Source organism: Mustelus asterias, unplaced genomic scaffold (assembly GCF_964213995.1).
Source record: "Mustelus asterias unplaced genomic scaffold, sMusAst1.hap1.1 HAP1_SCAFFOLD_2190, whole genome shotgun sequence".
Classification (NCBI taxonomy): domain Eukaryota; kingdom Metazoa; phylum Chordata; class Chondrichthyes; order Carcharhiniformes; family Triakidae; genus Mustelus; species Mustelus asterias.
This window is the reverse complement of record NW_027592135.1, coordinates 6,652-33,311: the sequence shown is the minus strand read 5'-3', so window position 1 is coordinate 33,311 and position 26,660 is coordinate 6,652. Positions and strand designations below refer to the sequence as shown.

The 26,660-nt window shown below is 52.5% G+C and overlaps 1 protein-coding gene across 1 annotated transcript; it reads right to left on the bottom strand.

Annotated features, from left to right (window-relative positions):
* Positions 1-25,419, bottom strand: LOC144489437 (tumor necrosis factor receptor superfamily member 5-like). The gene is made up of 8 exons (XM_078207304.1): positions 25,307-25,419; positions 20,535-20,622; positions 19,059-19,184; positions 16,247-16,402; positions 7,984-8,074; positions 4,423-4,592; positions 2,655-2,683; positions 1-569 (listed from the first exon to the last, which is right to left on the bottom strand). Exons 1-8 carry the CDS (start codon positions 25,325-25,327, stop codon positions 477-479), a joined length of 774 nt encoding a protein of 257 aa, XP_078063430.1. The 5' UTR covers positions 25,328-25,419; the 3' UTR covers positions 1-476.
* Positions 25,420-26,660: the final 1,241 nt, after the last annotated feature.

Below are 26,660 nucleotides of genomic sequence, written 5' to 3'. Positions count from 1 at the left end.
CTCCCCAGATGCAGGAGTCTGTGTGTGAGAGAGAGAGAGGGTTAGAGAGACCTCCCCAGATACAGGAGTGTGTGTGTGAGAGAGAGGGTTCGAGAGACCTCTCCAGATACAGGAGTGTGTGAGAGAGAGAGAGGGTTAGAGAGACCTCCCCAGATACAGGAGTGTGTGTGAGAGGGAGAGGATTAGAGAGACCTCCCCAGATACAGGAGTGTGTGTGAGAGGGAGAGGGTTCGAGAGACCTCTCCAGATACAGGAGTGTGTGTGAGAGAGAGAGGATTAGAGAGACCTCCCCAGATACAGGAGTGTGTGTGAGAGGGAGAGGATTAGAGAGACCTCCCCAGATACAGGAGTGTGTGTGAGAGGGAGAGGGTTCGAGAGACCTCCCCAGATGCAGGAGTGTTTGTGTGAGAGAGAGAGAGAATTAAAGTAACTCCGCAGGTACAGGACTGAAGCAATACTGTTTGATCAATAAATATTTAGACAAGGTCCATTATTTTTTTTCCCTCTGAATTGAGGTACTCCTTCTCCCGCACCCGATAATCCTTCGACATCAGAGGGGGTTTGGGTTCCTTCAACACAAAACAGAAGGGAACAGTTAAGATAAAGACAGCAGAATCCCACTTCAATGTCCCCCCATCAAACACTCCCAGGACAGGTACAGCACGGGGTTAGATACAGAGTAAAGCTCCCTCTACACTGTCCCCATCAAACACTCCCAGGACAGGTACAGCACGGGGTTAGATACAGAGTAAAGCTCCCTCTACACTGTCCCCATCAAACACTCCCAGGACAGGTACAGCACGGGGTTAGATACAGAGTAAAGCTCCCTCTACACTGTCCCCCATCAAACACTCCCAGGACAGGTACAGCACGGGGTTAGATACAGAGTAAAGCTCCCTCTACACTGTCCCCCATCAAACACTCCCAGGACAGGTACAGCACGGGGTTAGATACAGAGTAAAGCTCCCTCTACACTGTCCCCCATCAAACACTCCCAGGACAGGTACAGCACGGGGTTAGATACAGAGTAAAGCTCCCTCTACACTGTCCCCATCAAACACTCCCAGGACAGGTACAGCACGGGGTTAGATACAGAGTAAAGCTCCCTCTGCACTGTCCCCATCAAACACTCCCAGGACAGGTACAGCACGGGGTTAGATACAGAGTAAAGCTCCCTCTACACTGTCCCCCATCAAACACTCCCAGGACAGGTACAGCACAGGGTTAGATACAGAGTAAAGCTCCCTCTACACTGTCCCCATCAAACACTCCCAGGACAGGTACAGCACGGGGTTAGATACAGAGTAAAGCTCCCTCTACACTGTCCCCATCAAACACTCCCAGGACAGGTACAGCACGGGGTTAGATACAGAGTAAAGCTCCCTCTACACTGTCCCCCATCAAACACTCCCAGGACAGGTACAGCACAGGGTTAGATACAGAGTAAAGCTCCCTCTACACTGTCCCCATCAAACACTCCCAGGACAGGTACAGCACGGGGTTAGATACAGAGTAAAGCTCCCTCTACACTGTCCCCATCAAACACTCCCAGGACAGGTACAGCACAGGGTTAGATACAGAGTAAAGCTCCCTCTACACTGTCCCCATCAAACACTCCCAGGACAGGTACAGCACGGGGTTAGATACAGAGTAAAGCTCCCTCTACACTGTCCCCCATCAAACACTCCCAGGACAGGTACAGCACGGGGTTAGATACAGAGTAAAGCTCCCTCTACACTGTCCCCCATCAAACACTCCCAGGACAGGTACAGCACGGGGTTAGATACAGAGTAAAGCTCCCTCTACACTGTCCCCCATCAAACACTCCCAGGACAGGTACAGCACGGGGTTAGATACAGAGTAAAGCTCCCTCTACACTGTCCCCATCAAACACTCCCAGGACAGGTACAGCACGGGGTTAGATACAGAGTAAAGCTCCCTCTACACTGTCCCCATCAAACACTCCCAGGACAGGTACAGCACGGGGTTAGATACAGAGTAAAGCTCCCTCTACACTGTCCCCCATCAAACACTCCCAGGACAGGTACAGCACGGGGTTAGATACAGAGTAAAGCTCCCTCTACACTGTCCCCATCAAACACTCCCAGGACAGGTACAGCACGGGGTTAGATACAGAGTAAAGCTCCCTCTACACTGTCCCCCATCAAACACTCCCAGGACAGGTACAGCACGGGGTTAGATACAGAGTAAAGCTCCCTCTACACTGTCCCCATCAAACACTCCCAGGACAGGTACAGCACGGGGTTAGATACAGAGTAAAGCTCCCTCTACACTGTCCCCATCAAACACTCCCAGGACAGGTACAGCACGGGGTTAGATACAGAGTAAAGCTCCCTCTACACTGTCCCCCATCAAACACTCCCAGGACAGGTACAGCACGGGGTTAGATACAGAGTAAAGCTCCCTCTACACTGTCCCCATCAAACACTCCCAGGACAGGTACAGCACGGGGTTAGATACAGAGTAAAGCTCCCTCTACACTGTCCCCCATCAAACACTCCCAGGACAGGTACAGCACGGGGTTAGATACAGAGTAAAGCTCCCTCTACACTGTCCCCATCAAACACTCCCAGGACAGGTACAGCACGGTGTTAGATACAGAGTAAAGCTCCCTCTACAATTAGAAATCTCACCTTTTTTTCTTCAATATTCGCAGAGGAACCTAAAAATAAAAGAAATTCTTTGTTGGTATATCAAAAATCCTACTCCCAATCAGAAGGAGAGGGGATTAACCCTCTCACACACCTCCTCCCAGTTACACACACACACACACACACATAGGGCAGCCCGTATCCCGATCGGAGGGAGGGGGGATTAACCCTCTCACACACCTCCTCCCAGTTACGCACACAGACACATGGGCAGCCCGTAACCCGATCGGAGGGAGGGGGGATTAACCCTCTCACACACCTCCTCCCAGTTACACGCACACACACACACACATAGGGCAGCCCGTATCCCGATCGGAGGGAGGGGGGATTAACCCTCTCACACACCTCCTCCCAGTTACGCACACAGACACATGGGCAGCCCGTAACCCGATCGGAGGGAGGGGGGTTTAACCCTCTCACACACCTCCTCCCAGTTACACGCGCACACACACACCAGGCAGCCCGTATCCCGATCGGAGGGAGGGGGGATTAACCCTCTCACACACCTCCTCCCAGTTACACACACACACATACACATAGGGCAGCCCGTAACCCGATCGGAGGGAGCGAGGGGGGAATTAACCCTCTCACCACCTCCTCCCAGTTATACACACACCATGGTCAGCCTGTAACCCGATCAGAGGTTACCTGATCCAATTGCACATGGGAAGGACAAACCAAAGTAGAACGTACAGGGTAAATGGTAGGACTCTGAAGAGTGCAGTTGAACAGAGGGATCTGGGAATACAGGTACAGAATTCCCTAAAAGTGACGTCACAGGTGGATAGGGTCGCAAAGAGTGCCTTTGGTACATTGGCCTTTATAAATCGGAGTATCGAGTATAAAAGTTGGAGTGTTATGGTAAGGTTATATAAGGCATTGGTGAGGCCGAATTTGGAGTATTGTGTACAGTTTTGGTCACCTAGTTACAGGAAGGATGTAAATAAGGTTGAAAGAGTGCAGAGAAGGTTCACAAGGATGTTGCCGGGACTTGAGAAGCTGAGTTACAGAGAGAGATTGAATAGGTTGGGACTTTATTCCCTGGAGCGTAGAAGATTGAGGGGAGATTTGATAGAGGTGTATAAGATTTTGATGGGTATAGATAGAGTGAATGCAAGCAAGCTTTTTCCGCTGAGGCTAGGGGAGAAAAAAACCAGAGGGCATGGGTTAAGGGTGAAAGGAGAAAAGTTTAAAGGGAATATTAGGGGGGGCCTCTTCACGCAGAGAGTGGTGGGAGTGTGGAATGAGCTGCCGGATAAAGTGGTAAATGCGGGGTCACTTTTAACATTTAAGAAAAACTTGGCCGGGTTCATGGATGAGAGGGGTGTGGAGGGATATGGTCCAAGTGCAGGTCAGTGGGACGAGGCAAAAAATGGTTCGGCACAGACAAGAAGGGCCAAAAGGCCAGTTTCTGAGCTGTAATTTTCTATGGAGCGAGGGGGGGATTAACCCTCTCACCCGCCTCCTCCCAGTTACGCACACAGACACATAGGGCAGCCTGTAACCTGATCAGAGGGAGGGAGAGGGGGGATTAACCCTCTCACCCACCTCCTCCCAGTTAAACACACACACACATCGGGCAGCCCTTATCCCGATCGGAGGGAGTGAGGGGGGAATTAACCCTCTCACACACCTCCTCCCAGTCACACACCCACCGGGCAGCCCGTATCCCGATCGGAGGGACAGAGGGGGGGATTAACCCCTGCGTTTCCAGAGCCTTGTCTGACCTCAATCTCTCTTTGGGACATACCTCTGTGTTTTCGGATGCAGGTATAAGTGAGGAGCAGCGTGAAGGAGACTATGACAGTCACTCCAAGACCCAGGGCGATGGACAGTAAGGGACTGTCTGTCCTGATTCCACACTCAGTGTCTGACGCTGCGCTCCCAGCTCGTAACGTCTCCAGACCGAGATCCTCACATCTGTCAGAGAAAATCAGAGAATGTTATCGACTTTCTCCCCGCCCCCCTCTCTGTCTCTTCCCTCTCTCTCTGCCCCTCCCTCTCTCTCTGTCCCCCTTTCTCTGCCCCCCCTCCTCTCTCAGTCCCCCCCCGCCCCTCTCTCTGTCCCCCCCACCCCCCTTTCTCTATCTCCCCATAGGACCACAAGACATAGGAGCAGAATTAGGCCACTCGGCCCATCGAGTCTGCTCCGCCATTCTATCATGGCTGATATTTTCCTCATCCCCATTCTCCTGCCTTTTCCCCCTGATCCCCTTATTAATCAAGAACCTATCTATCTCTGTCTTAAAGACACTCAATGACCCGGCCTCCTCTGCGGCAAAGAGTTCCACACATTCCCCACTCTCTGGCTGAAGAAATTCCTTCTCATCTCTGAATTAAAGGATCGTCCCTTTAGCCTGAGGTTGTGCCCTCTGGTTCTAGTTTTTCCTACTAGTGGAAACATCCTCTCCACGTCCACTCTATCCAGGCCTCACAGTATCCTGTAAGTTTCAATAAGATCTCCCCCTCATCCTTCTAAACTCCCAACGAGTACAGACCCAGAGTCCTCAACCGTTCCTCATCCGACAAGCTCTTCATTCCGGGGATCATTCTTGTGAGCCTCCTCTGGACCCTTTCCAAGGCCGGCACATCCTTCCTTAGTTATGGGGCCCGAAACTGCTCACAATACTCCAAATGGGGTCTGACCAGAGCTTTATACAGCCTCAGAAGTCCATCCCTGCTCTTGTATTCCAGCTCTCTCGACATGAAGGCTAACATTGCATTTGTCTTCCTAACTGCCGACTGGACCTGCATGTTAACTTTAAGAGAATCTTGAACAAGGACTCCCAAATCCCTTTGTGTTTCTGATTTCCGAAGCATTTCCCCATTTGGAAAATAGTCTATGCCCCCATTCCTCCTTCCAAAGTGCATAACCTGACACTTTTCCACATTATATTCCATCTGCCACTTCTGTGCCCACTCTCCCAACCTGTCCAAGTCCTTCTGCAGCCCCCCCTGCTTCCTCAATACTACCCTGTCCCTCTACATACTCCTCTCTGCATCCCCTTCTCTCTCCATCCCCCTCTCTCTCCATCCCCCTCTCTCTCCATCCCCCTCACTCTCTCCGACCCCCCTTCTCTCTCCGACCCCCCTTCTCTCTCCGACCCCCCTTCTCTCTCCGACCCCCCTTATCTCTCCGACCCCCCCCTCTCTCTCTGTCCCCCCCTCTCTCTCTGTCCCCCTCTCTCTCTCTGTTCCCCCTCTCTCTCTCTGTTCCCCCTCTCTCTCTCTGTCCCCCTCTCTCTCTCTGTCCCCCTCTCTCTCTCTGTCCCCCTCTCTCTCTCTGTCCCCCTCTCTCTCTTTGTCCCCCTCTCACACTGTCTCCCCCTCTCTCTCTTTGTCGCCCTCTCTTTCTCTGCCCCTCTCTCTCTCTGTGTTTCCCCCTCTCTCTCTCTGTGTTTCCCCCTCTCTCTCTCTCTCTTTCTTCCCCTCTCTCTCTCTGTCCCCCCCTCTCTCTCTCTCTCTCTCTGTGTCTCCCCCCCCTCTCTCTCTCTGTCTCCCCTCTCTCTCTCTCTCTGTCTGTCTCTCTCTCTCTCTGTCTCCCCCTCTCTCTCTCTCTCTCTCTCTCTGTGTGTCTCCCCCCTCTCTCTCTCTCTGTCCCTCTCTCTCTCTCTGTCTCTCTCTCTGTCTCTCTCTCTCTGTGTCTCTCTGTCTCTCTCTCTCTCTGTCTCTCTCTCTCTCTCTCTCTCTCTCTGCGTCTCCCCCCTCTCTCTCTGTGTCTCTCTCTGTACCCCTCTCTCTCTCTCTCTCTGTCTCTCTCTCTGTGTCTCTCCCCTCTCTCTCTGTGTCTCGCCCCTCTCTGTCCCTCTCTCTCTCTCTGTCTCTCTCTCTCTGTCTCTCTCTCTCTGTGTCTCTCTGTCTCTCTCTCTCTGTCTGTCTCTCTCTCTCTCTCTCTCTGCGTCTCCCCCCTCTCTCTCTGTGTCTCTCTCTGTACCCCCCTCTCCCTCTGTGTCTCCCCCCCTCTCTCTCTCTCTCTGTGTCTCCCCCCCCTCTCTCTCTCTCTCTCTCTGCATCTCCCCCTCTCCCTCTCTCTCTGTCTCCCCTCTCTCTCTGTCTGTGTCTCTCCCCTCTCTCTCTGTGTCTCCCCCTCTCTCTCTCTCTCTGCGTCTCCCACTCTCTCTCTCTGCGTCTCCCCCTCTCTCTCTCTGTGTCTCCTCTCTCTCTGTCTCCCCCCCCCCCTCCCCCCCGGCTCTCTCTCTCTGTCTCCCCCTCTCTGTGTCTCCCCCTCTCTCTGTGTCTCCCCCCTCTCTCTCTCTGTCTCCCCCTCTCTCTGCGTCTCCCCCTCTCTCTCTCTCTCTGTCTCCTCTCTCTCCCCCTCTCTCTCTCTGTCTACCCCCCTCTCTCTCTGTGTCTCCCCCTCTCTGTGTCTCCCTCTCTCTCTGTGTCTGCCCCCCTCTCTCTCTGTCTCCCCCTCTCTGTGTCTCCCCCTCCCCCTCTCTGTGTCTCCCCCTCGCTGTGTCTCCCCCTCTCTCTGTGTCTCCCCCATCTCTCTCTCTCTATCTGTGTCTCTCCCCTCTCTCTCTGCGTCTCCCCCCCTCTCTCTCTGCGTCTCCCCCCCCTCTCTCTCTCTGTCTCCCCCCCTTTCTCTCTCTCTGTCTCCCCCCTCTCTCTCTCTCTGTCTGTCCCTCTCTCTGTGTCTGTCCCTCTCTCTGTGTCTGTCCCTCTCTCTGTGTCTGTCCCTCTCTCTCTGTCACCCCCCCCCTCTCTCTCTCCCCCTCTCTCTCTGTCTCCCCCGCTCTCTCTGTCTCCCCCGCTCTCTCTGTCTCCCCCGCTCTCTCTCGGCCTCCCCCTCTCTCTCCGGATCTCCCCCTCTCTCTCTCTCTGTCTCCCCCTCTCTCTCTGTATCCCCTCTCTCTCTCTCTGAGTCCCCCCCCGCTCACTCCCTCTGTGACCCCCCCCTCTCTCTCTCTGTCCCCCCCTCTCTCTCTGTATCACCCCCACCCCCTCTCTGTGTCTCCCCCCATGTCTCTTTCACTCTCTGTCTCTCTCTCTCTGTATCTCTCTGTCTCTCTGTTTTTCCGTCTCTCTCTCTCTCTCTGTCTCTCTCTGTGTGTCTCTCTCTCTCTGTCCCTCTCTCTCTCTCTCTCTGTCACCCCCCTTGCTCTCTGTGTCTCCCTCTCTCTCTCTCTGTGTCCCACTCTCACACTGTGTCCCCCTCTCTCTCTCTGTGTATCCCCCCCACCATGTCTCTCTCACTGTGTCTGTCTCTCTCTCTCTCTCTCTGTCTCTCTCTCTCTCTCTGTCTCTCTCTCTCTCTCTGCTGCCCTCTCTCTCGTACACAGTCTGTCAGGGATAGGGAGTGTGAACTCACTGTGTCCAGGGACCACAGGGACTTTCTGATGCGGAGTCACTGAAGAATCCTTGTTGACAGGGTTTGCACTCTGTCCGATTGTTCCCTGAGTCTGGGGAAAACAGAGAAACATCACGGGGACTGTGAAACTTTCCACTTTTCACAAAACTGAAGTATCAGGTATCCCACCCACTGTCAGGGTGATGTCGAGGGAGCTCTGTATTGTACCTGTCTCTGGGAGTGCTCGATGCTGACTCTGGGTATAAAGTGGGGAGGGGGGTTACACTGTCAGGGTGATGTAGAGGGAGCTCTGTATTGTACCTGTCTCTGGGAGTGTTCGATGCTGACACTGGGTATAAAGTGGGGAGGGGGGTTACACTGTCAGGGTAATGTAGAGGGAGCTCTGTATTGTACCTGTCTCTGGGAGAGCTCGATGCTGACACTGGGTATAAAGTGGGGAGGGGGGTTACACTGTCAGGGTGATGTAGAGGGAGCTCTGTATTGTACCTGTCTCTGGGAGTGCTCGATGCTGACACTGGGTATAAAGTGGGGAGGGGGTTACACTGTCAGGGTGATGTAGAGGGAGCTCTGTATTGTACCTGTCTCTGGGAGTGCTCGATGCTGACACTGGGTATAAAGTGGGGAGGGGGTTACACTGTCAGGGTAATGTAGAGGGAGCTCTGTATTGTACCTGTCTCTGGGAGAGCTCGATGCTGACACTGGGTATAAAGTGGGGAGGGGGGTTACACTGTCAGGGTAATGTAGAGGGAGCTCTGTATTGTACCTGTCTCTGGGAGTGCTCGATGCTGACACTGGGTATAAAGTGGGGAGGGGGGTTACACTGTCAGGGTAATGCAGAGGGAGCTCTGTATTGTACCTGTCTCTGGGAGAGCTCGATGCTGACACTGGGTATAAAGTGGGGAGGGGGGTTACACTGTCAGGGTAATGTAGAGGGAGCTCTGTATTGTACCTGTCTCTGGGAGTGCTCGATGCTGACACTGGGTATAAAGTGGGGAGGGGGGTTACACTGTCAGGGTGATGTAGAGGGAGCTCTGTATTGTACCTGTCTCTGGGAGTGCTCGATGCTGACACTGGGTATAAAGTGGGGAGGGGGTTACACTGTCATGGTAATGTAGAGGGAGCTCTGTATTGTACCTCTCTCTGGGAGAGCTCGATGTTGACACTGGGTATAAAGTGGGGAGAGGGGTTACACTGTCAGGGTGATGTAGAGGGAGCTCTGTATTGTACCTGTCTCTGGGAGTGCTCGATGCTGACACTGGGTATAAAGTGGGGAGGGGGGTTACACTATCAGGGTGATGTAGAGGGAGCTCTGTATTGTACCTGTCTCTGGGAGTGCTCGATGCTGACACTGGGTATAAAGTGGGGAGGGGGGTTACACTGTCAGGGTGATGTAGAGGGAGCTCTGTATTGTACCTGTCTCTGGGAGAGCTCGATGCTGACACTGGGTATAAAGTGGGGAGGGGGGTTACACTGTCAGGGTAATGTAGAGGGAGCTCTGTATTGTACCTGTCTCTGGGAGAGCTCGATGCTGACACTGGGTATAAAGTGGGGAGGGGGGTTACACTGTCAGGGTAATGTAGAGGGAGCTCTGTATTGAACCTGTCTCTGGGAGTGCTCGATGCTGACACTGGGTATAAAGTGGGGAGGGGGTTACACTGTCAGGGTAATGTAGAGGGAGCTCTGTATTGTACCTGTCTCTGGGAGTGCTCGATGCTGACACTGGGTATAAAGTGGGGAGGGGGGGTTACACTGTCAGGGTAATGTAGAGGGAGCTCTGTATTGTACCTGTCTCTGGGAGAGCTCGATGCTGACACTGGGTATAAAGTGGGGAGGGGGGTTACACTGTCAGGGTGATGTAGAGGGAGCTCTGTATTGTACCTGTCTCTGGGAGTGTTCGATGTTGACACTGGGTATAAAGTGGGGAGGGGGTTACACTGTCAGGGTGATGTAGAGGGAGCTCTGTATTGTACCTGTCTCTGGGAGTGCTCGATGCTGACACTGGGTATAAAGTGGGGAGGGGGTTACACTGTCAGGGTGATGTAGAGGGAGCTCTGTATTGTACCTGTCTCTGGGAGTGCTCGATGCTGACACTGGGTATAAAGTGGGGAGGGGGTTACACTGTCAGGGTAATGTAGAGGGAGCTCTGTATTGTACCTGTCTCTGGGAGAGCTCGATGCTGACACTGGGTATAAAGTGGGGAGGGGGGTTACACTGTCAGGGTGATGTAGAGGGAGCTCTGTATTGTACCTGTCTCTGGGAGAGCTCGATGCTGACACTGGGTATAAAGTGGGGAGGGGGGGTTACACTGTCAGGGTGATGTAGAGGGAGCTCTGTATTGTACCTGTCTCTGGGAGTGCTCGATGCTGACACTGGGTATAAAGTGGGGAGGGGGGTTACACTGTCAGGGTGATGTAGAGGGAGCTCTGTATTGTACCTGTCTCTGGGAGAGCTCGATGTTGACACTGGGTATAAAGTGGGGAGGGGGGTTACACTGTCAGGGTGATGTAGAGGGAGCTCTGTATTGTACCTGTCTCTGGGAGTGCTCGATGCTGACTCTGGGTATAAAGTGGGGAGGGGGGTTACACTGTCAGGGTGATGTAGAGGGAGCTCTGTATTGTACCTGTCTCTGGGAGTGCTCGATGCTGACACTGGGTATAAAGTGGGGAGGGGGGTTACACTGTCAGGGTGATGTAGAGGGAGCTCTGTATTGTACCTGTCTCTGGGAGTGCTCGATGCTGACACTGGGTATAAAATGGGGAGGGGTTTACACTGTCAGGGTAATGTAGAGGGAGCTCTGTATTGTACCTGTCTCTGGGAGAGCTCGATGCTGACTGGGTATAAAGTGGGGAGGGGGTTACACTGTCAGGGTAATGTAGAGGGAGCTCTGTATTGTACCTGTCTCTGGGAGTGCTCGATGCTGACACTGGGTATAAAATGGGGAGGGGGGTTACACTGTCAGGGTAATGTAGAGGGAGCTCTGTATTGTACCTGTCTCTGGGAGTGCTCGATGCTGACACTGGGTATAAAGTGGGGAGGGGGGTTACACTGTCAGGGTAATGTAGAGGGAGCTCTGTATTGTACCTGTCTCTGGGAGTGCTCGATGCTGACACTGGGTATAAAGTGGGGAGGGGGGTTACAATGTCAGGGTGATGTAGAGGGAGCTCTGTATTGTACCTGTCTCTGGGAGAGCTCGATGCTGACACTGGGTATAAAGTGGGGAGGGGGTTACACTGTCAGGGTAATGTAGAGGGAGCTCTGTATTGTACCTGTCTCTGGGAGAGCTCGATGCTGACACTGGGTATAAAGTGGGGAGGGGGTTACACTGTCAGGGTAATGTCGAGGGAGCTCTGTACTGTACCTGTCTCTGGGAGTGCTCGATGCTGAAACTGGGTATAAAGTGGGGAGGGGGTTACATTGTCAGGGTGATGTAGAGGGAGCTCTGTATTGTACCTGTCTCTGGGAGTGCTCGATGCTGACACTGGGTATAAAGTGGGGAGGGGGTTACACTGTCAGGGTGATGTAGAGGGAGCTCTGTATTGTACCTGTCTCTGGGAGAGCTCGATGCTGACACTGGGTATAAAGTGGGGAGAGGGGTTACACTGTCAGGGTAATGTAGAGGGAGCTCTGTATTGTACCTGTCTCTGGGAGTGCTCGATGCTGACACTGGGTATAAAGTGGGGAGGGGGGTTACACTGTCAGGGTAATGTAGAGGGAGCTCTGTACTGTACCTGTCTCTGGGAGTGCTCGATGCTGACACTGGGTATAAAGTGGGGAGGGGGGTTACACTGTCAGGGTGATGTAGAGGGAGCTCTGTATTGTACCTGTCTCTGGGAGTGCTCGATGCTGACACTGGGTATAAAGTGGGGAGGGGGTTACACTGTCAGGGTGATGTAGAGGGAGCTCTGTATTGTACCTGTCTCTGGGAGAGCTCGATGCTGACACTGGGTATAAAGTGGGGAGGGGGGTTACACTGTCAGGGTGATGTAGAGGGAGCTCTGTATTGTACCTGTCTCTGGGAGTGCTCGATGCTGACACTGGGTATAAAGTGGGGAGGGGGGTTACACTGTCAGGGTGATGTAGAGGGAGCTCTGTATTGTACCTGTCTCTGGGAGTGCTCGATGCTGACACTGGGTATAAAGTGGGGAGGGGGGTTACACTGTCAGGGTAATGTAGAGGGAGCTCTGTGTTGTACCTGTCTCTGGGAGTGCTCGATGCTGACACTGGGTATAAAGTGGGGAGGAGGTTACACTGTCAGGGTAATGTAGAGGGAGCTCTGTATTGTACCTGTCTCTGGGAGTGCTCGATGCTGACACTGGGTATAAAGTGGGGAGGGGGTTACACTGTCAGGGTAATGTAGAGGGAGCTCTGTGTTGTACCTGTCTCTGGGAGTGCTCGATGCTGACACTGGGTATAAAGTGGGGAGGGGGTTACACTGTCAGGGTAATGTAGAGGGAGCTCTGTATTGTACCTGTCTCTGGGAGAGCTCGATGCTGACACTGGGTATAAAGTGGGGAGGGGGTTACACTGTCAGGGTAATGTAGAGGGAGCTCTGTATTGTACCTGTCTCTGGGAGTGCTCGATGCTGACACTGGGTATAAAGTGGGGAGGGGGGTTACACTGTCAGGGTGATGTAGAGGGAGCTCTGTATTGTACCTGTCTCTGGGAGAGCCCGATGCTGACACTGGGTATAAAGTGGGGAGGGGGGTTACACTGTCAGGGTGATGTAGAGGGAGCTCTGTATTGTACCTGTCTCTGGGAGTGCTCGATGCTGACACTGGGTATAAAGTGGGGAGGGGGGTTACACTGTCAGGGTGATGTAGAGGGAGCTCTGTATTGTACCTGTCTCTGGGAGTGCTCGATGCTGACACTGGGTATAAAGTGGGGAGGGGGTTACACTGTCAGGGTAATGTAGAGGGAGCTCTGTGTTGTACCTGTCTCTGGGAGTGCTCGATGCTGACACTGGGTATAAAGTGGGGAGGAGGTTACACTGTCAGGGTAATGTAGAGGGAGCTCTGTATTGTACCTGTCTCTGGGAGTGCTCGATGCTGACACTGGGTATAAAGTGGGGAGGGGGTTACACTGTCAGGGTAATGTAGAGGGAGCTCTGTGTTGTACCTGTCTCTGGGAGTGCTCGATGCTGACACTGGGTATAAAGTGGGGAGGGGGTTACACTGTCAGGGTAATGTAGAGGGAGCTCTGTATTGTACCTGTCTCTGGGAGAGCTCGATGCTGACACTGGGTATAAAGTGGGGAGGGGGTTACACTGTCAGGGTAATGTAGAGGGAGCTCTGTATTGTACCTGTCTCTGGGAGTGCTCGATGCTGACACTGGGTATAAAGTGGGGAGGGGGGTTACACTGTCAGGGTGATGTAGAGGGAGCTCTGTATTGTACCTGTCTCTGGGAGAGCCCGATGCTGACACTGGGTATAAAGTGGGGAGGGGGGTTACACTGTCAGGGTGATGTAGAGGGAGCTCTGTATTGTACCTGTCTCTGGGAGTGCTCGATGCTGACACTGGGTATAAAGTGGGGAGGGGGTTACACTGTCAGGGTAATGTAGAGGGAGCTCTGTATTGTACCTGTCTCTGGGAGAGCTCGATGCTGACACTGGGTATAAAGTGGGGAGGGGGGTTACACTGTCAGGGTGATGTAGAGGGAGCTCTGTATTGTACCTGTCTCTGGGAGAGCTCGATGCTGACACTGGGTACAAAGTGGGGAGGGGGGGTTACACTGTCAGGGTGATGTAGAGGGAGCTCTGTATTGTACCTGTCTCTGGGAGTGCTCGATGCTGACACTGGGTATAAAGTGGGGAGGGGGGTTACACTGTCAGGGTGATGTAGAGGGAGCTCTGTATTGTACCTGTCTCTGGGAGAGCTCGATGTTGACACTGGGTATAAAGTGGGGAGGGGGGTTACACTGTCAGGGTGATGTAGAGGGAGCTCTGTATTGTACCTGTCTCTGGGAGTGCTCGATGCTGACTCTGGGTATAAAGTGGGGAGGGGGGTTACACTGTCAGGGTGATGTAGAGGGAGCTCTGTATTGTACCTGTCTCTGGGAGTGCTCGATGCTGACACTGGGTATAAAGTGGGGAGGGGGGTTACACTGTCAGGGTGATGTAGAGGGAGCTCTGTATTGTACCTGTCTCTGGGAGTGCTCGATGCTGACACTGGGTATAAAGTGGGGAGGGGGTTACACTGTCAGGGTAATGTAGAGGGAGCTCTGTATTGTACCTGTCTCTGGGAGAGCTCGATGCTGACTGGGTATAAAGTGGGGAGGGGGTTACACTGTCAGGGTAATGTAGAGGGAGCTCTGTATTGTACCTGTCTCTGGGAGTGCTCGATGCTGACACTGGGTATAAAATGGGGAGGGGGGTTACACTGTCAGGGTAATGTAGAGGGAGCTCTGTATTGTACCTGTCTCTGGGAGTGCTCGATGCTGACACTGGGTATAAAGTGGGGAGGGGGGTTACACTGTCAGGGTAATGTAGAGGGAGCTCTGTATTGTACCTGTCTCTGGGAGTGCTCGATGCTGACACTGGGTATAAAGTGGGGAGGGGGGTTACACTGTCAGGGTGATGTAGAGGGAGCTCTGTATTGTACCTGTCTCTGGGAGAGCTCGATGCTGACACTGGGTATAAAGTGGGGAGGGGGTTACACTGTCAGGGTAATGTAGAGGGAGCTCTGTATTGTACCTGTCTCTGGGAGAGCTCGATGCTGACACTGGGTATAAAGTGGGGAGGGGGTTACACTGTCAGGGTAATGTAGAGGGAGCTCTGTACTGTACCTGTCTCTGGGAGTGCTCGATGCTGACACTGGGTATAAAGTGGGGAGGGGGGGTTACACTGTCAGGGTGATGTAGAGGGAGCTCTGTATTGTACCTGTCTCTGGGAGTGCTCGATGCTGACACTGGGTATAAAGTGGGGAGGGGGTTACACTGTCAGGGTGATGTAGAGGGAGCTCTGTATTGTACCTGTCTCTGGGAGAGCTCGATGCTGACACTGGGTATAAAGTGGGGAGAGGGGTTACACTGTCAGGGTAATGTAGAGGGAGCTCTGTATTGTACCTGTCTCTGGGAGTGCTCGATGCTGACACTGGGTATAAAGTGGGGAGGGGGGTTACACTGTCAGGGTAATGTAGAGGGAGCTCTGTACTGTACCTGTCTCTGGGAGTGCTCGATGCTGACACTGGGTATAAAGTGGGGAGGGGGGTTACACTGTCAGGGTGATGTAGAGGGAGCTCTGTATTGTACCTGTCTCTGGGAGTGCTCGATGCTGACACTGGGTATAAAGTGGGGAGGGGGTTACACTGTCAGGGTGATGTAGAGGGAGCTCTGTATTGTACCTGTCTCTGGGAGTGCTCGATGCTGACACTGGGTATAAAGTGGGGAGGGGGTTACACTGTCAGGGTAATGTAGAGGGAGCTCTGTGTTGTACCTGTCTCTGGGAGTGCTCGATGCTGACACTGGGTATAAAGTGGGGAGGAGGTTACACTGTCAGGGTAATGTAGAGGGAGCTCTGTATTGTACCTGTCTCTGGGAGTGCTCGATGCTGACACTGGGTATAAAGTGGGGAGGGGGTTACACTGTCAGGGTAATGTAGAGGGAGCTCTGTGTTGTACCTGTCTCTGGGAGTGCTCGATGCTGACACTGGGTATAAAGTGGGGAGGGGGTTACACTGTCAGGGTAATGTAGAGGGAGCTCTGTATTGTACCTGTCTCTGGGAGAGCTCGATGCTGACACTGGGTATAAAGTGGGGAGGGGGTTACACTGTCAGGGTAATGTAGAGGGAGCTCTGTATTGTACCTGTCTCTGGGAGTGCTCGATGCTGACACTGGGTATAAAGTGGGGAGGGGGGTTACACTGTCAGGGTGATGTAGAGGGAGCTCTGTATTGTACCTGTCTCTGGGAGAGCTCGATGCTGACACTGGGTATAAAGTGGGGAGGGGGGTTACACTGTCAGGGTGATGTAGAGGGAGCTCTGTATTGTACCTGTCTCTGGGAGTGCTCGATGCTGACACTGGGTATAAAGTGGGGAGGGGGGTTACACTGTCAGGGTAATGTAGAGGGAGCTCTGTATTGTCCCTGTCTCTGGGAGAGCTCGATGCTGACACTGGGTATAAAGTGGGGAGGGGGGTTACACTGTCAGGGTAATGTAGAGGGAGCTCTGTATTGTCCCTGTCTCTGGGAGAGCTCGATGCTGACACTGGGTATAAAGTGGGGAGGGAGGTTACACTGTCAGGGTGATGTAGAGGGAGCTCTGTATTGTACCTGTTCTTACTGGCCCCTCTCCAATTTTACAGATCAGTCTTTTGCAAGTTGTACACTCTCCGTCCTCATTGCGTTTCTCACAGTAGAACCCATCACGACAGCCGCATTTCCTGGCTCGCGATGGAGTGCATGCTTGTAATTCCTTAAATCCATAATCTGTCAGTCGGATGAGATAGATCAATTGGTCAGAATTACTTTTTAAACTTGTTTACGGGAAGTGCAGCCCATATATTCCCCATCGCTCATTGCCCCCCCTTGAGAAGGGTGGTGGGTGAGTCGCCATCTTGAACCCGCTGTAGTCCCCGTGTCGGTCTCAACGACTGACAGTCTCCCAAATATGGTCGCGAATCTACCCCAACGACTGACAGTCTCCCGAATATGGTCACAAATCTATCTCCAACGACTGACAGTCTCCCGAATATGGTCGCGAATCTACCCCAACGACTGACAGTCTCCCGAATATGGTCACAAATCTATCTCCAACGACTGACAGTCTCCCGAATATGGTCACCTTCCAAGCCCGCGCCGCTCCTGTGCCCAACTGGACCATTCTTTTGTATCCCTCTATTCCCAGTCTGTTCATGTGGCTATCTAGATAAGTCTTAAACGATCCCAGCGTGTCCGCCTCAATCACCTTGCTTGGCAGCGCATTCCAGGCCCCCACCACCCTCTGTGTAAAATACGTCCCCCTGACATCTGTGTTGAACCTTGCCCCCCTCACCTTGAACCCGTGACCCCTTGTGTTCGTCACCTCCGACCTGGGAAAAACCTTCCCACCGTTCACCCTATCTATGTCCTTCATAATTTTATACACCTCTATTAGGTCACCCCTCATCCTCCGTCTTTCCAGGGAGAACAACCCCAGTTTACCCAATCTCTCCTCATAGCTAAGACCCTCTATACCAGGCAACATCCTGGTAAACCTCTTCTGCACTCTCTCCAAAGCCTCCACGTCCTTCTGGTAGTGTGGCGACCAGAACTGGACGCAGTATTCCAGATGTGGCCGAACCAACGTTCTATACAGCTGCAACTGTATTGGGATGAGTGAGCCGCCATCTTGAACCTGCTGCGGGCCCCGTACCGGTGGAGGTACACCCACGGCGCTGTTAGGGAGGGAGTTCCGGGATTGTTATTGGACATCAGTCAGTCCCCGTGTGTGGTGTAGGTACACCCACGGCGCTGTTAGGGAGGGAGTTCCGGGATTGTTATTGGACATCACTCAGTCCCCGTGTGTGGTGTAGGTACACCCACGGTGCTGTTAGGGAGGGAGTTCCGGGATTGTTATTGGACATCAGTCAGTCCCCGTGTGTGGTGTAGGTACACCCACGGCGCTGTTAGGGAGGGAGTTCCGGGATTGTTATTGGACATCAGTCAGTCCCCGTGTGTGGTGTAGGTACACCCACGGCGCTGTTAGGGAGGGAGTTCCGGGATTGTTATTGGACATCAGTCAGTCCCCGTGTGTGGTGTAGGTACACCCTCGGCGCTGTTAGGGAGGGAGTTCCGGGATTGTTATTGGACATCAGTCAGTCCCCGTGTGTGGTGTAGGTACACCCACGGCGCTGTTAGGGAGGGAGTTCCGGGATTGTTATTGGACATCAGTCAGTCCCCGTGTGTGGTGTAGGTACACCCACGGCGCTGTTAGGGAGGGAGTTCCGGGATTGTTATTGGACATCAGTCAGTCCCCGTGTGTGGTGTAGGTACACCCACGGCGCTGTTAGGGAGGGAGTTCCGGGATTGTTATTGGACATCACTCAGTCCCCGTGTGTGGTGTAGGTACACCCACGGCGCTGTTAGGGAGGGAGTTCCGGGATTGTTATTGGACATCAGTCAGTCCCCGTGCGTGGTGTAGGTACACCCACGGCGCTGTTAGTGAGGGAGTTCCGGGATTCCGACCCCAGCCACAGTGAAGGAACGGCCGATATGTTTCCAAGTCGGGGATGGTGTGAGGGGCTCGGAGGGGGGAACTTGCAGGCGGTGGGTGTTCCCCATGTGTCTGCTGCTCCCCCCTTGTCCTTCTCGATGGTAGAGGTGGTGGGTTTGGAAGGTGCTGTTGAAGGAGCCTTGGCGAGTCGCTGCGGGGCATCTTGTAGACGGTTCACACGGCTGCCGCTGTGCGTCGGGGGGTGGAGGGAGTGAATGTTTGTGGTTGGCGTGTCGATCGAGCGGGGGGTGACGGGGGAGCTGCTTTGTCCTGGATGGTGTCGAGCTTTCCCGAGTGTTCGGGAGCCGCACTCATCCAGGCGAGTGGAGAGTTTCCCATCACACTCCTGACTTGTGTCCTTGTGGATGGTGGGACAGGCTTTGATGGGAGTCAGGAGGTGAGTTACTCTCCGCTGGATTCCCAGCCTCTGTCCTGCTCTGGGAGCCACAGTATTTATACGGCTGGGTCCCGGTTCAGTTTCTGCTCAATGGTGACCCCCAGGATGTCGATAGTCGGGGAGGGGGATTCAGCGATGGTTACGCCATAGAATGCCAAGGGGGGAGAGGAGGTTAGATTCTCTCTTGTTGACGATGGGCATTGCCTGGCACTTGTGTGTGGGTGCGAATGTCACTCGCCAGTTCGGGGCAATGGTTCGATTCTATCCTGTCACACCCAGGAAGAAGGCCGTCGGCATTCTGTTAAACTGTCGGTATCACAGTGTTGAAATGTGCAGAGAAAGATCCCACGAGTCGTACCAGCAAAGACGGTTGAGGTCTAACGTTCTGCACTCAAATGCCAACAACATTTTCCTCCCATCACTGACTTCCTCCAACAACGACTCCCCCCCCCCCCCCCCCAACCCTCCCTCCAGAAATCTTGCATCAGCGGCACCTTGGTCACAGGATGAGCACTTCAGGCAGTTCAGCAGGCCGTTCCAATCATCCATGTACTCCCCCTGGCCACAGGGGGCGCACTGCGACTCGGCTGACACATTGCATTCCCTCCTCACATAGCTGCCTGGAGGGGAGAGAGAGAGAGAACGGGATAGTCAGTGAGAGAGAGAGAGAGAGATGGGCAGAGAGAGAGAGAAGGATGCAGAGAGAAAGAGAGACGGGCGCAGAGAGAGAGGGAGAAGGGCAGAGAGAGAGAGAGATGGACGGAGAAAGAGAGATGGACGGAGAAAGAGAGAGAGAGATGGACGGAGAGAGAGAGAGATGGACGGAGAAAGAGAGAGATGGACGGAGAAAGAGAGAGAGAGATGGACGGACAGAGAGATGGACGGAGAGAGAGACAGAGAGATGGACGGAGAGAGAGAGAGATGGACGGAGAGAGAGAGAGATGGACGGAGAGAGAGATGGACGGAGAGAGAGACAGAGAGATGGACGGAGAGAGAGACAGAGAGATGGACGGAGAGAGAGACAGAGAGATGGACGGAGAGAGAGACAGAGAGATGGACGGAGAGAGAGACAGAGAGATGGACGGAGAGAGAGAGAGATGGACGGAGAGAGAGAGAGATGGACGGAGAGAGAGAGAGATGGACGGAGAGAGAGACAGAGAGATGGACGGAGAGAGAAAGACAGAGATGGACGGAGAGAGAAAGACAGAGATGGACGGAGAGAGAGAGAGATGGACGGAGAGAGAGACAGAGAGATGGACGGAGAGAGAAAGAGAGAGATGGACGGAGAGAGAGAGACAGAGAAAGGGACGGAAAGAAAGAGAGAGAGAGACGGACGGAGAGAGAGAGAGAGAGACGGATGGAGAGAGAGAGAGAGAGATGGACGGAGAGAGAGAGAGAGAGAGATGGACGGAGAGAGAGAGAGAGAGAGATGGACGGAGAGAGAGAGAGAGAGATGGACGGAGAAAGAGAGAGAGAGATGGACAGAGAGAGAGAGAGATGGACGGAGAAAGAGAGAGAAAGAGGGATGGATAGAGAGAGAGATGGAGAGAGAGAGAGCGAGAGAGACGGAAGGAGAAAGAGAGAGAGAGATGGACAGAAAGAGAGAGAGACGGACGGAGAGAGAGAGAGAGAGACACGGATGGACAGACGGACGGAGAGAGAGAGAGAGAGAGACGGATGGAGAGAGAGAGAGAGACGGATGGAGAGAGAGAGAGACGGATGGAGAGAGAGAGAGAGACGGACGGAGAGAGAGAGAGACACGGATGGACAGACGGATGGAGAGAGAGAGAGAGAGACGGACGGAGAGAGAGAGAGACGGACGGAGAGAGAGAGAGAGAGAGAGACACGGATGGACAGACGGATGGAGAGAGAGAGAGAGACGGACGGAGAGAGAGAGAGAGACGGATGGAGAGAGAGAGAGAGAGAGACGGATGGAGAGAGAGAGAGAGAGAGACAGTTGTTATCCTTACCAGCTGGACACATGTGGCAGCACTGATGGTTACCTTGATACTGCTGTTTGGAACAGGAGCTGTGGCAGTGAACAGCACCCAGGAACAGCTGCAGAGGAAAATAGACTGACTATTGACGTGATTGGAAAAATCCCCCTGCCCACTACATGCACAGAAAGATCCCACAACAGCATCCCGAATCCCTCGATTAGATTCCAGTCTGTAACTCACTCCCGGGTATCTGTTATTCTATATATAAACCACCCCGAACCCCTCGATTAGATTCCAGTCTGTAACTCACTCCCGGGTATCTGTTATTCTATATATAAACCACTCCGAACCCCTCGATTAGATTCCAGTCTGTAACTCACTCCCGGGTATCTGTTATTCTATATATAAACCACTCCGAACCCCTCGATTAGATTCCAGTCTGTAACTCACTCCCGGGTATCTGTTTTATATATAAACCACCCCGAACCCCTCGATTAGATTCCAGTCTGTAACTCACTCCCGGGTATCTGTTATTCTATATATAAACCACCCCGAACCCCTCGATTAGATTCCAGTCTGTAACTCACTCCCGGGTATCGGTTATACTATATATAAACCACCCCGAACCCCTCGATTAGATTCCAGTCTGTAACTCACTCCCGGGTATCTGTTATTCTATATATAAACCACCCCGAACCCCTCGATTAGATTCCAGTCTGTAACTCACTCCCGGGTATCGGTTACACTATATATAAACCACCCCAAACCCCTCGATTAGATTCCAGTCTGTAACTCACTCCCGGGTATCTGTTATTCTATATATAAACCACCCCGAACCCCTCGATTAGATTCCAGTCTGTAACTCACTCCTGGGTATCTGTTATTCTATATATAAACCACCCCGAACCCCTCGATTAGATTCCAGTGTGTAACTCGCTCCCGGGTCTCTGTTATTCTATAAATAAACCACCCCGAACCCCTCGATTAGATTCCAGTCTGTAACTCACTCCCGGGTATCTGTTACTCTATATATAAACCACCCCGAACCCCTCGATTAGATTCCAGTCTGTAACTCACTCCCGGGTATCTGTTATTCTATATATAAACCACCCTGAACCCCTCGATTAGATTCCAGTCAGTAACTCACTCCCGGGTATCTGCTATTCTATATATAAACCACCCCAAACCCCTCGATTAGATTCCAGTCTGTAACTCACTCCCGGGTATCTGTTATTCTATATATAAACCACCCCGAACCCCTCGATTAGATTCCAGTCAGTAACTCACTCCCGGGTATCTGCTATTCTATATATAAACCACCCCAAACCCCTCGATTAGATTCCAGTCTGTAACTCACTCTCAGGTATCTGTTATTCTAGATATAAACCACCCCGAACCCCTCGATTAGATTCCAGTCTGTAACTCTCTCCCGGGTATCTGTTATTCTATATATAAACCACCCCAAACCCCTCGATTAGATTCCAGTCTGTAACTCACTCCCGGGTCTCTGTTATTCTATATATAAACCATCCCGAACCCCTCGATTAGATTCCAGTCTGTAACTCACTCCCAGGTATCTGTTATTCTATATATAAACCACCCCGAACCCCTCGATTAGATTCCAGTCTGTAACTCACTCCCGGGTATCTGTTATTCTATATATAAACCACCCCTAACCCCTCGATTAGATTCCAGTCTGTAACTCACTCCCCCGTATCTGTTATTCTATATGTAAACCACCCCGAACACTCGATTAGATTCCAGTCTGTAACTCACTCCCGGGTATCTGTTATTCTATATATAAACCACCCCGAACGCCTCGATTAGATTCCAGTCTGTAACTCACTCCCGGCTATCTGTTATTCTATATATAAACCTCCCGAACCCCTCGATTAGATTCCAGTCTGTAACTCACTCGGGAGATAATGCTGCAGCTTTATAGGACCCTGGTTAGACCCCACTTGGAGTACTGCGCGCAGTTCTGGTCACCTCATTACAGGAAAGATGTTGAAGCCATTGAAAGGGTGCAGAGGAGATTTACAAGGATGTTGCCTGGATTGGGGGGCATGCCTTATGAGGATAGGTTGAGGGAGCTTGGTCTCTTCTCCCTGGAGAGACGAAGGATGAGAGGTGACCTGATAGAGGTTTACAAGATGTTGAGAGGTCTGGATAGGGTAGACTCTCAGAGGCTATTTCCAAGGGCTGAAATGGTTGCTACGAGAGGACACAGGTTTAAGGTGCTGGGGGGTAGGTACAGGGGAGATGTCAGGGGTAAGTTTTTCACTCAGAGGGTGGTGGGTGAGTGGAATCGGCTGACGTCGGTGGTGGTGGAGGCAAACTCGTTGGGGTCTTTTAAGAGACTTCTGGATGAGTACATGGGATTTAATGGGATTGAGGGCTATAGATAGGCCTAGAGGTAGGGATATGATCAGCGCAACTTGTGGGCCGAAGGGCCTGTTTGTGCTGTGGCTTTCTATGTTCTATGTTCTATGTTCACTCCCGGGTATCTGTTATTCTATATATAAACCACCCCGAACCCCTCGATTAGATTCCAGTCTGTAACTCACTCCCGGGTATCTGTTATTCTATATATAAACCACCCCGAACCCCTCGATTAGATTCCAGTCTGTAACTCACTCCCGGGTATCTGTTATTCTGTATATAAACCACCCCGAACCCCTCGATTAGATTCCAGTCTGTAACTCACTCCCCCGTATCTGTTATTCTATATATAAACCACACTGAACCCCTCGATTAGATTCCAGTCCGTAACTCACCCCTGGGTATCTGTTATTCTATATATAAACCACCCCGAACCCCTCGATTAGATTCCAGTCTGTAACTCACTCCTGGGTATCTGTTATTCTATATATAAACCACCCGAACCCCTCGATTAGATTCCAGTCTGTAACTCACTCCTGGGTATCTATTATTCTATATATAAACCACCCCGAACCCCTCGATTAGATTCCAGTCTGTAACTCACTCCCGGGTATCTGTTATTCTATATATAAACCACCCGAACCCCTCGATTAGATTCCAGTCTGTAACTCACTCCCGGGTATCTGTTATTCTATATATAAACCACCCCGAACCCCTCGATTAGATTCCAGTCTGTAACTCACTCCCCCGTATCTGTTATTCTATATATAAACCACCCCGAACCCCTCGATTAGATTCCAGTCTGTAACTCACTCCCGGGTATCTGTTATTCTATATATAAACCACCCCGAACCCCTCGATTAGATTCCAGTCTGTAACTCACTCCCGGGTATCTGTTATTCTATATATAAACCACCCTGAACCCCTCGATTAGATTCCAGTCTGTAACTCACTCCCCCGTATCTGTTATTCTATATATAAACCACCCCAAACCCCTCGATTAGATTCCAGTCTGTAACTCACTCCCGGGTATCTGTTATTCTATATATAAACCACCCTGAACCCCTCGATTAGATTCCAGTCTGTAACGCACTCCCCCGTATCTGTTATTCTATATATAAACCATCCCGAACCCCTCGATTAGATTTCAGTCTGTAACTCACTCCCGGGTATCTGTTATTCTATATATAAACCACCCCAAACCCCTCGATTAGATTCCAGTCTGTAACTCACTCCCGGGTATCTGTTTCTCTATATATAAAGTATATATAGGGGGGGCAGAGAGAGAGAGAGAGGGGGGGGCAGAGAGAGAGAGGGGGGCAGAAAGTGAGAGAGGGGGACAGAGAGAGAGAGAGGGGGGCAGAGAGAGAGAGAGGGGGACAGAGGGTGAGAGAGGGGGACAGAGAGTGAGAGAGGGGGACAGAGAGTGAGAGAGGGGGACAGAGAGTGAGAGAGGGGGACAGAGAGTGAGAGAGAGGGACAGAGATTGAGAGAGGGGGACAGAGAGAGAGAGAGGGGACAGAGGGTGACAGAGGGGGACAGAGATTGAGAGAGGGGGACAGAGGGTGAGAGAGGGGGACAGAGGGTGAGAGAGGGGGACAGAGATTGAGAGAGGGGGACAGAGGGTGAGAGAGGGGGACAGAGGGTGAGAGAGGGGGACAGGGAGTGAGAGGGGGACAGAGATTGAGAGAGGGGGACAGAGATTGAGAGAGGGGGACAGAGAGTGAGAGAGGGGGACAGTGAGTGAGAGAGGGGGACAGAGAGTGAGAGAGGGGGACAGAGAGTGAGAGAGGGGGACAGAGAGTGAGAGAGGGGGACAGAGAGTGAGAGAGGGGGACAGAGAGTGAGAGAGGGGGACAGAGAGTGAGAGAGGGGGACAGAGAGTGAGAGAGGGGGACAGAGATTGAGAGAGGGGGACAGAGAGAGAGAGAGAGGGGGGCAGAGAGTGAGAGAGGGGGACAGAGAGAGAGAGAGAGGGGGCAGAGAGTGAGAGAGGGGGACAGAGAGAGAGAGAGAGGGGGGCAGAGAGAGAGGGGGGCAGAGAGAGAGAGGGGGGCAGGGAGAGAGAGAGTCAGAGAGAGAGAGAGAGAGGGGGCAGAGAGAGAGAGTCAGAGAGAGAGAGAGGGGGCAGAGAGAGAGAGTCAGAGAGAGAGAGAGGGGGCAGAGAGAGAGTCAGAGAGACTGACAGAGAGAGAAAAACAAAGAAAGAATGAGAGATGGGGAGTGTGAGGGGGGGTTGTAAAGAGTGGGGTTGAGGAAGAGAGAGGAGAGGGTGAGGGTGAGGGAGAGGATGTGGGGGAGAGGGAGAGGGGAGTGAGGAGAGAGGGTTGGGGGACAGGGAGACAGTGGAACTGGACTATTTGTAACTTTATGCACACACACGCACATCACAGCGAGAATATGTCAAGACTTAAACTCACCAGAAAGCAGGTCACACGCATCGTCTGTGATTGACTGCAGAGAGAGAGAGAATGAGGAACAGAGAGGGGGAGAGAGAGAGATGCCACAGCAGATGCAGTCACTGTGGCAAAAGCAACAGCCCAAATCTTTTCGCAGCCACTTTCACTTTTCAAATCAGTCACGAAAGACCCACCCTGAAACTTCCTGAGAGTGGAATGTCCCCTCATATCACCACCAGTGACTCCAATAGCCGGAATAATTCTGTACTTGACACAACATCCGTCTGTATCTAACCCCATGCGGTCTCTCTCCTGGGAGTGTTTGATGGGGGACAGTATAGAGGGAGCTTTACTCTGTATCTAACCCCGTGCAGTCTCTCTCCTGGGAGTGTTTGATGGGGACAGTGTAGAGGGAGCTTTACTCTGTATCTAACCCCGTGCTGTACCTGTCCTGGGAGTGTTTGATGGGGGACAGTGTAGAGGGAGCTTTACTCTGTATCTAACCCCGTGCTGTACCTGTCCTGGGAGTGTTTGATGGGGACAGTGCAGAGGGAGCTTTACTCTGTATCTAACCCCGTGCTGTCCCTGTCCTGGGAGTGTTTGATGGGGGACAGTGTAGAGGGAGCTTTACTCTGTATCTAACCCCGTGCTGTACCTGTCCTGGGAGTGCTTGATGGGGACAGTGTAGAGGGAGCTTTACTCTGTATCTAACCCCGTGCTGTACCTGTCCTGGGAGTGTTTGATGGGGGACAGTGCAGAGGGAGCTTTACTCTGTATCTAACCCTGTGCTGTACCTGTACTGGGAGTGTTTGATGGGGACAGTGTAGAGGGAGCTTTACTCTGTATCTAACCCCTTGCTGTACCTGTCCTGGGAGTGTTTGATGGGGGGACAGTGTAGAGGGAGCTTTACTCTGTATCTAACCCCGTGCTGTACCTGTCCTGGGAGTGTTTGATGGGGACAGTGTAGAGGGAGCTTTACTCTGTATCTAACCCCGTGCTGTACCTGTCCTGGGAGTGTTTGATGGGGACAGTGCAGAGGGAGCCTTACTCTGTATCTACCCCGTGCTCTACCTGTCCTGGGAGTGTTTGATGGGGACAGTGTAGAGGGAGCTTTACTCTGTATCTAACCCCGTGCTGTACCTGTCCTGGGAGTGTTTGATGGGGGACAGTGTAGAGGGAGCTTTACTCTGTATCTAACCCCGTGCTGTACCTGTCCTGGGAGTGTTTGATGGGGGACAGTGTAGAGGGAGCTTTACTCTGTATCTAACCCCATGCTGTACCTGTCCTGGGAGTGTTTGATGGGGACAGTGCAGAGGGAGCCTTACTCTGTATCTACCCCGTGCTCTACCTGTCCTGGGAGTGTTTGATGGGGACA

Excerpts from the sequence above, each read along its gene's own strand:
- LOC144489437 (XM_078207304.1), bottom strand. The coding sequence starts at position 25,327 with ATGCGTGTGACCTGCTTTCTG. Across the intron at positions 20,623-25,306 it reads TGCGTGTGACCTGCTTTCTG|CTGTTCCTGGGTGCTGTTCA; the intron begins GTGAGTTTAAGT and ends TTTCCTCTGCAG. Across the intron at positions 4,593-7,983 it reads CCCTGTGGTCCCTGGACACA|ATGTGAGGATCTCGGTCTGG; the intron begins GTGAGTTCACAC and ends TTTCTCTGACAG.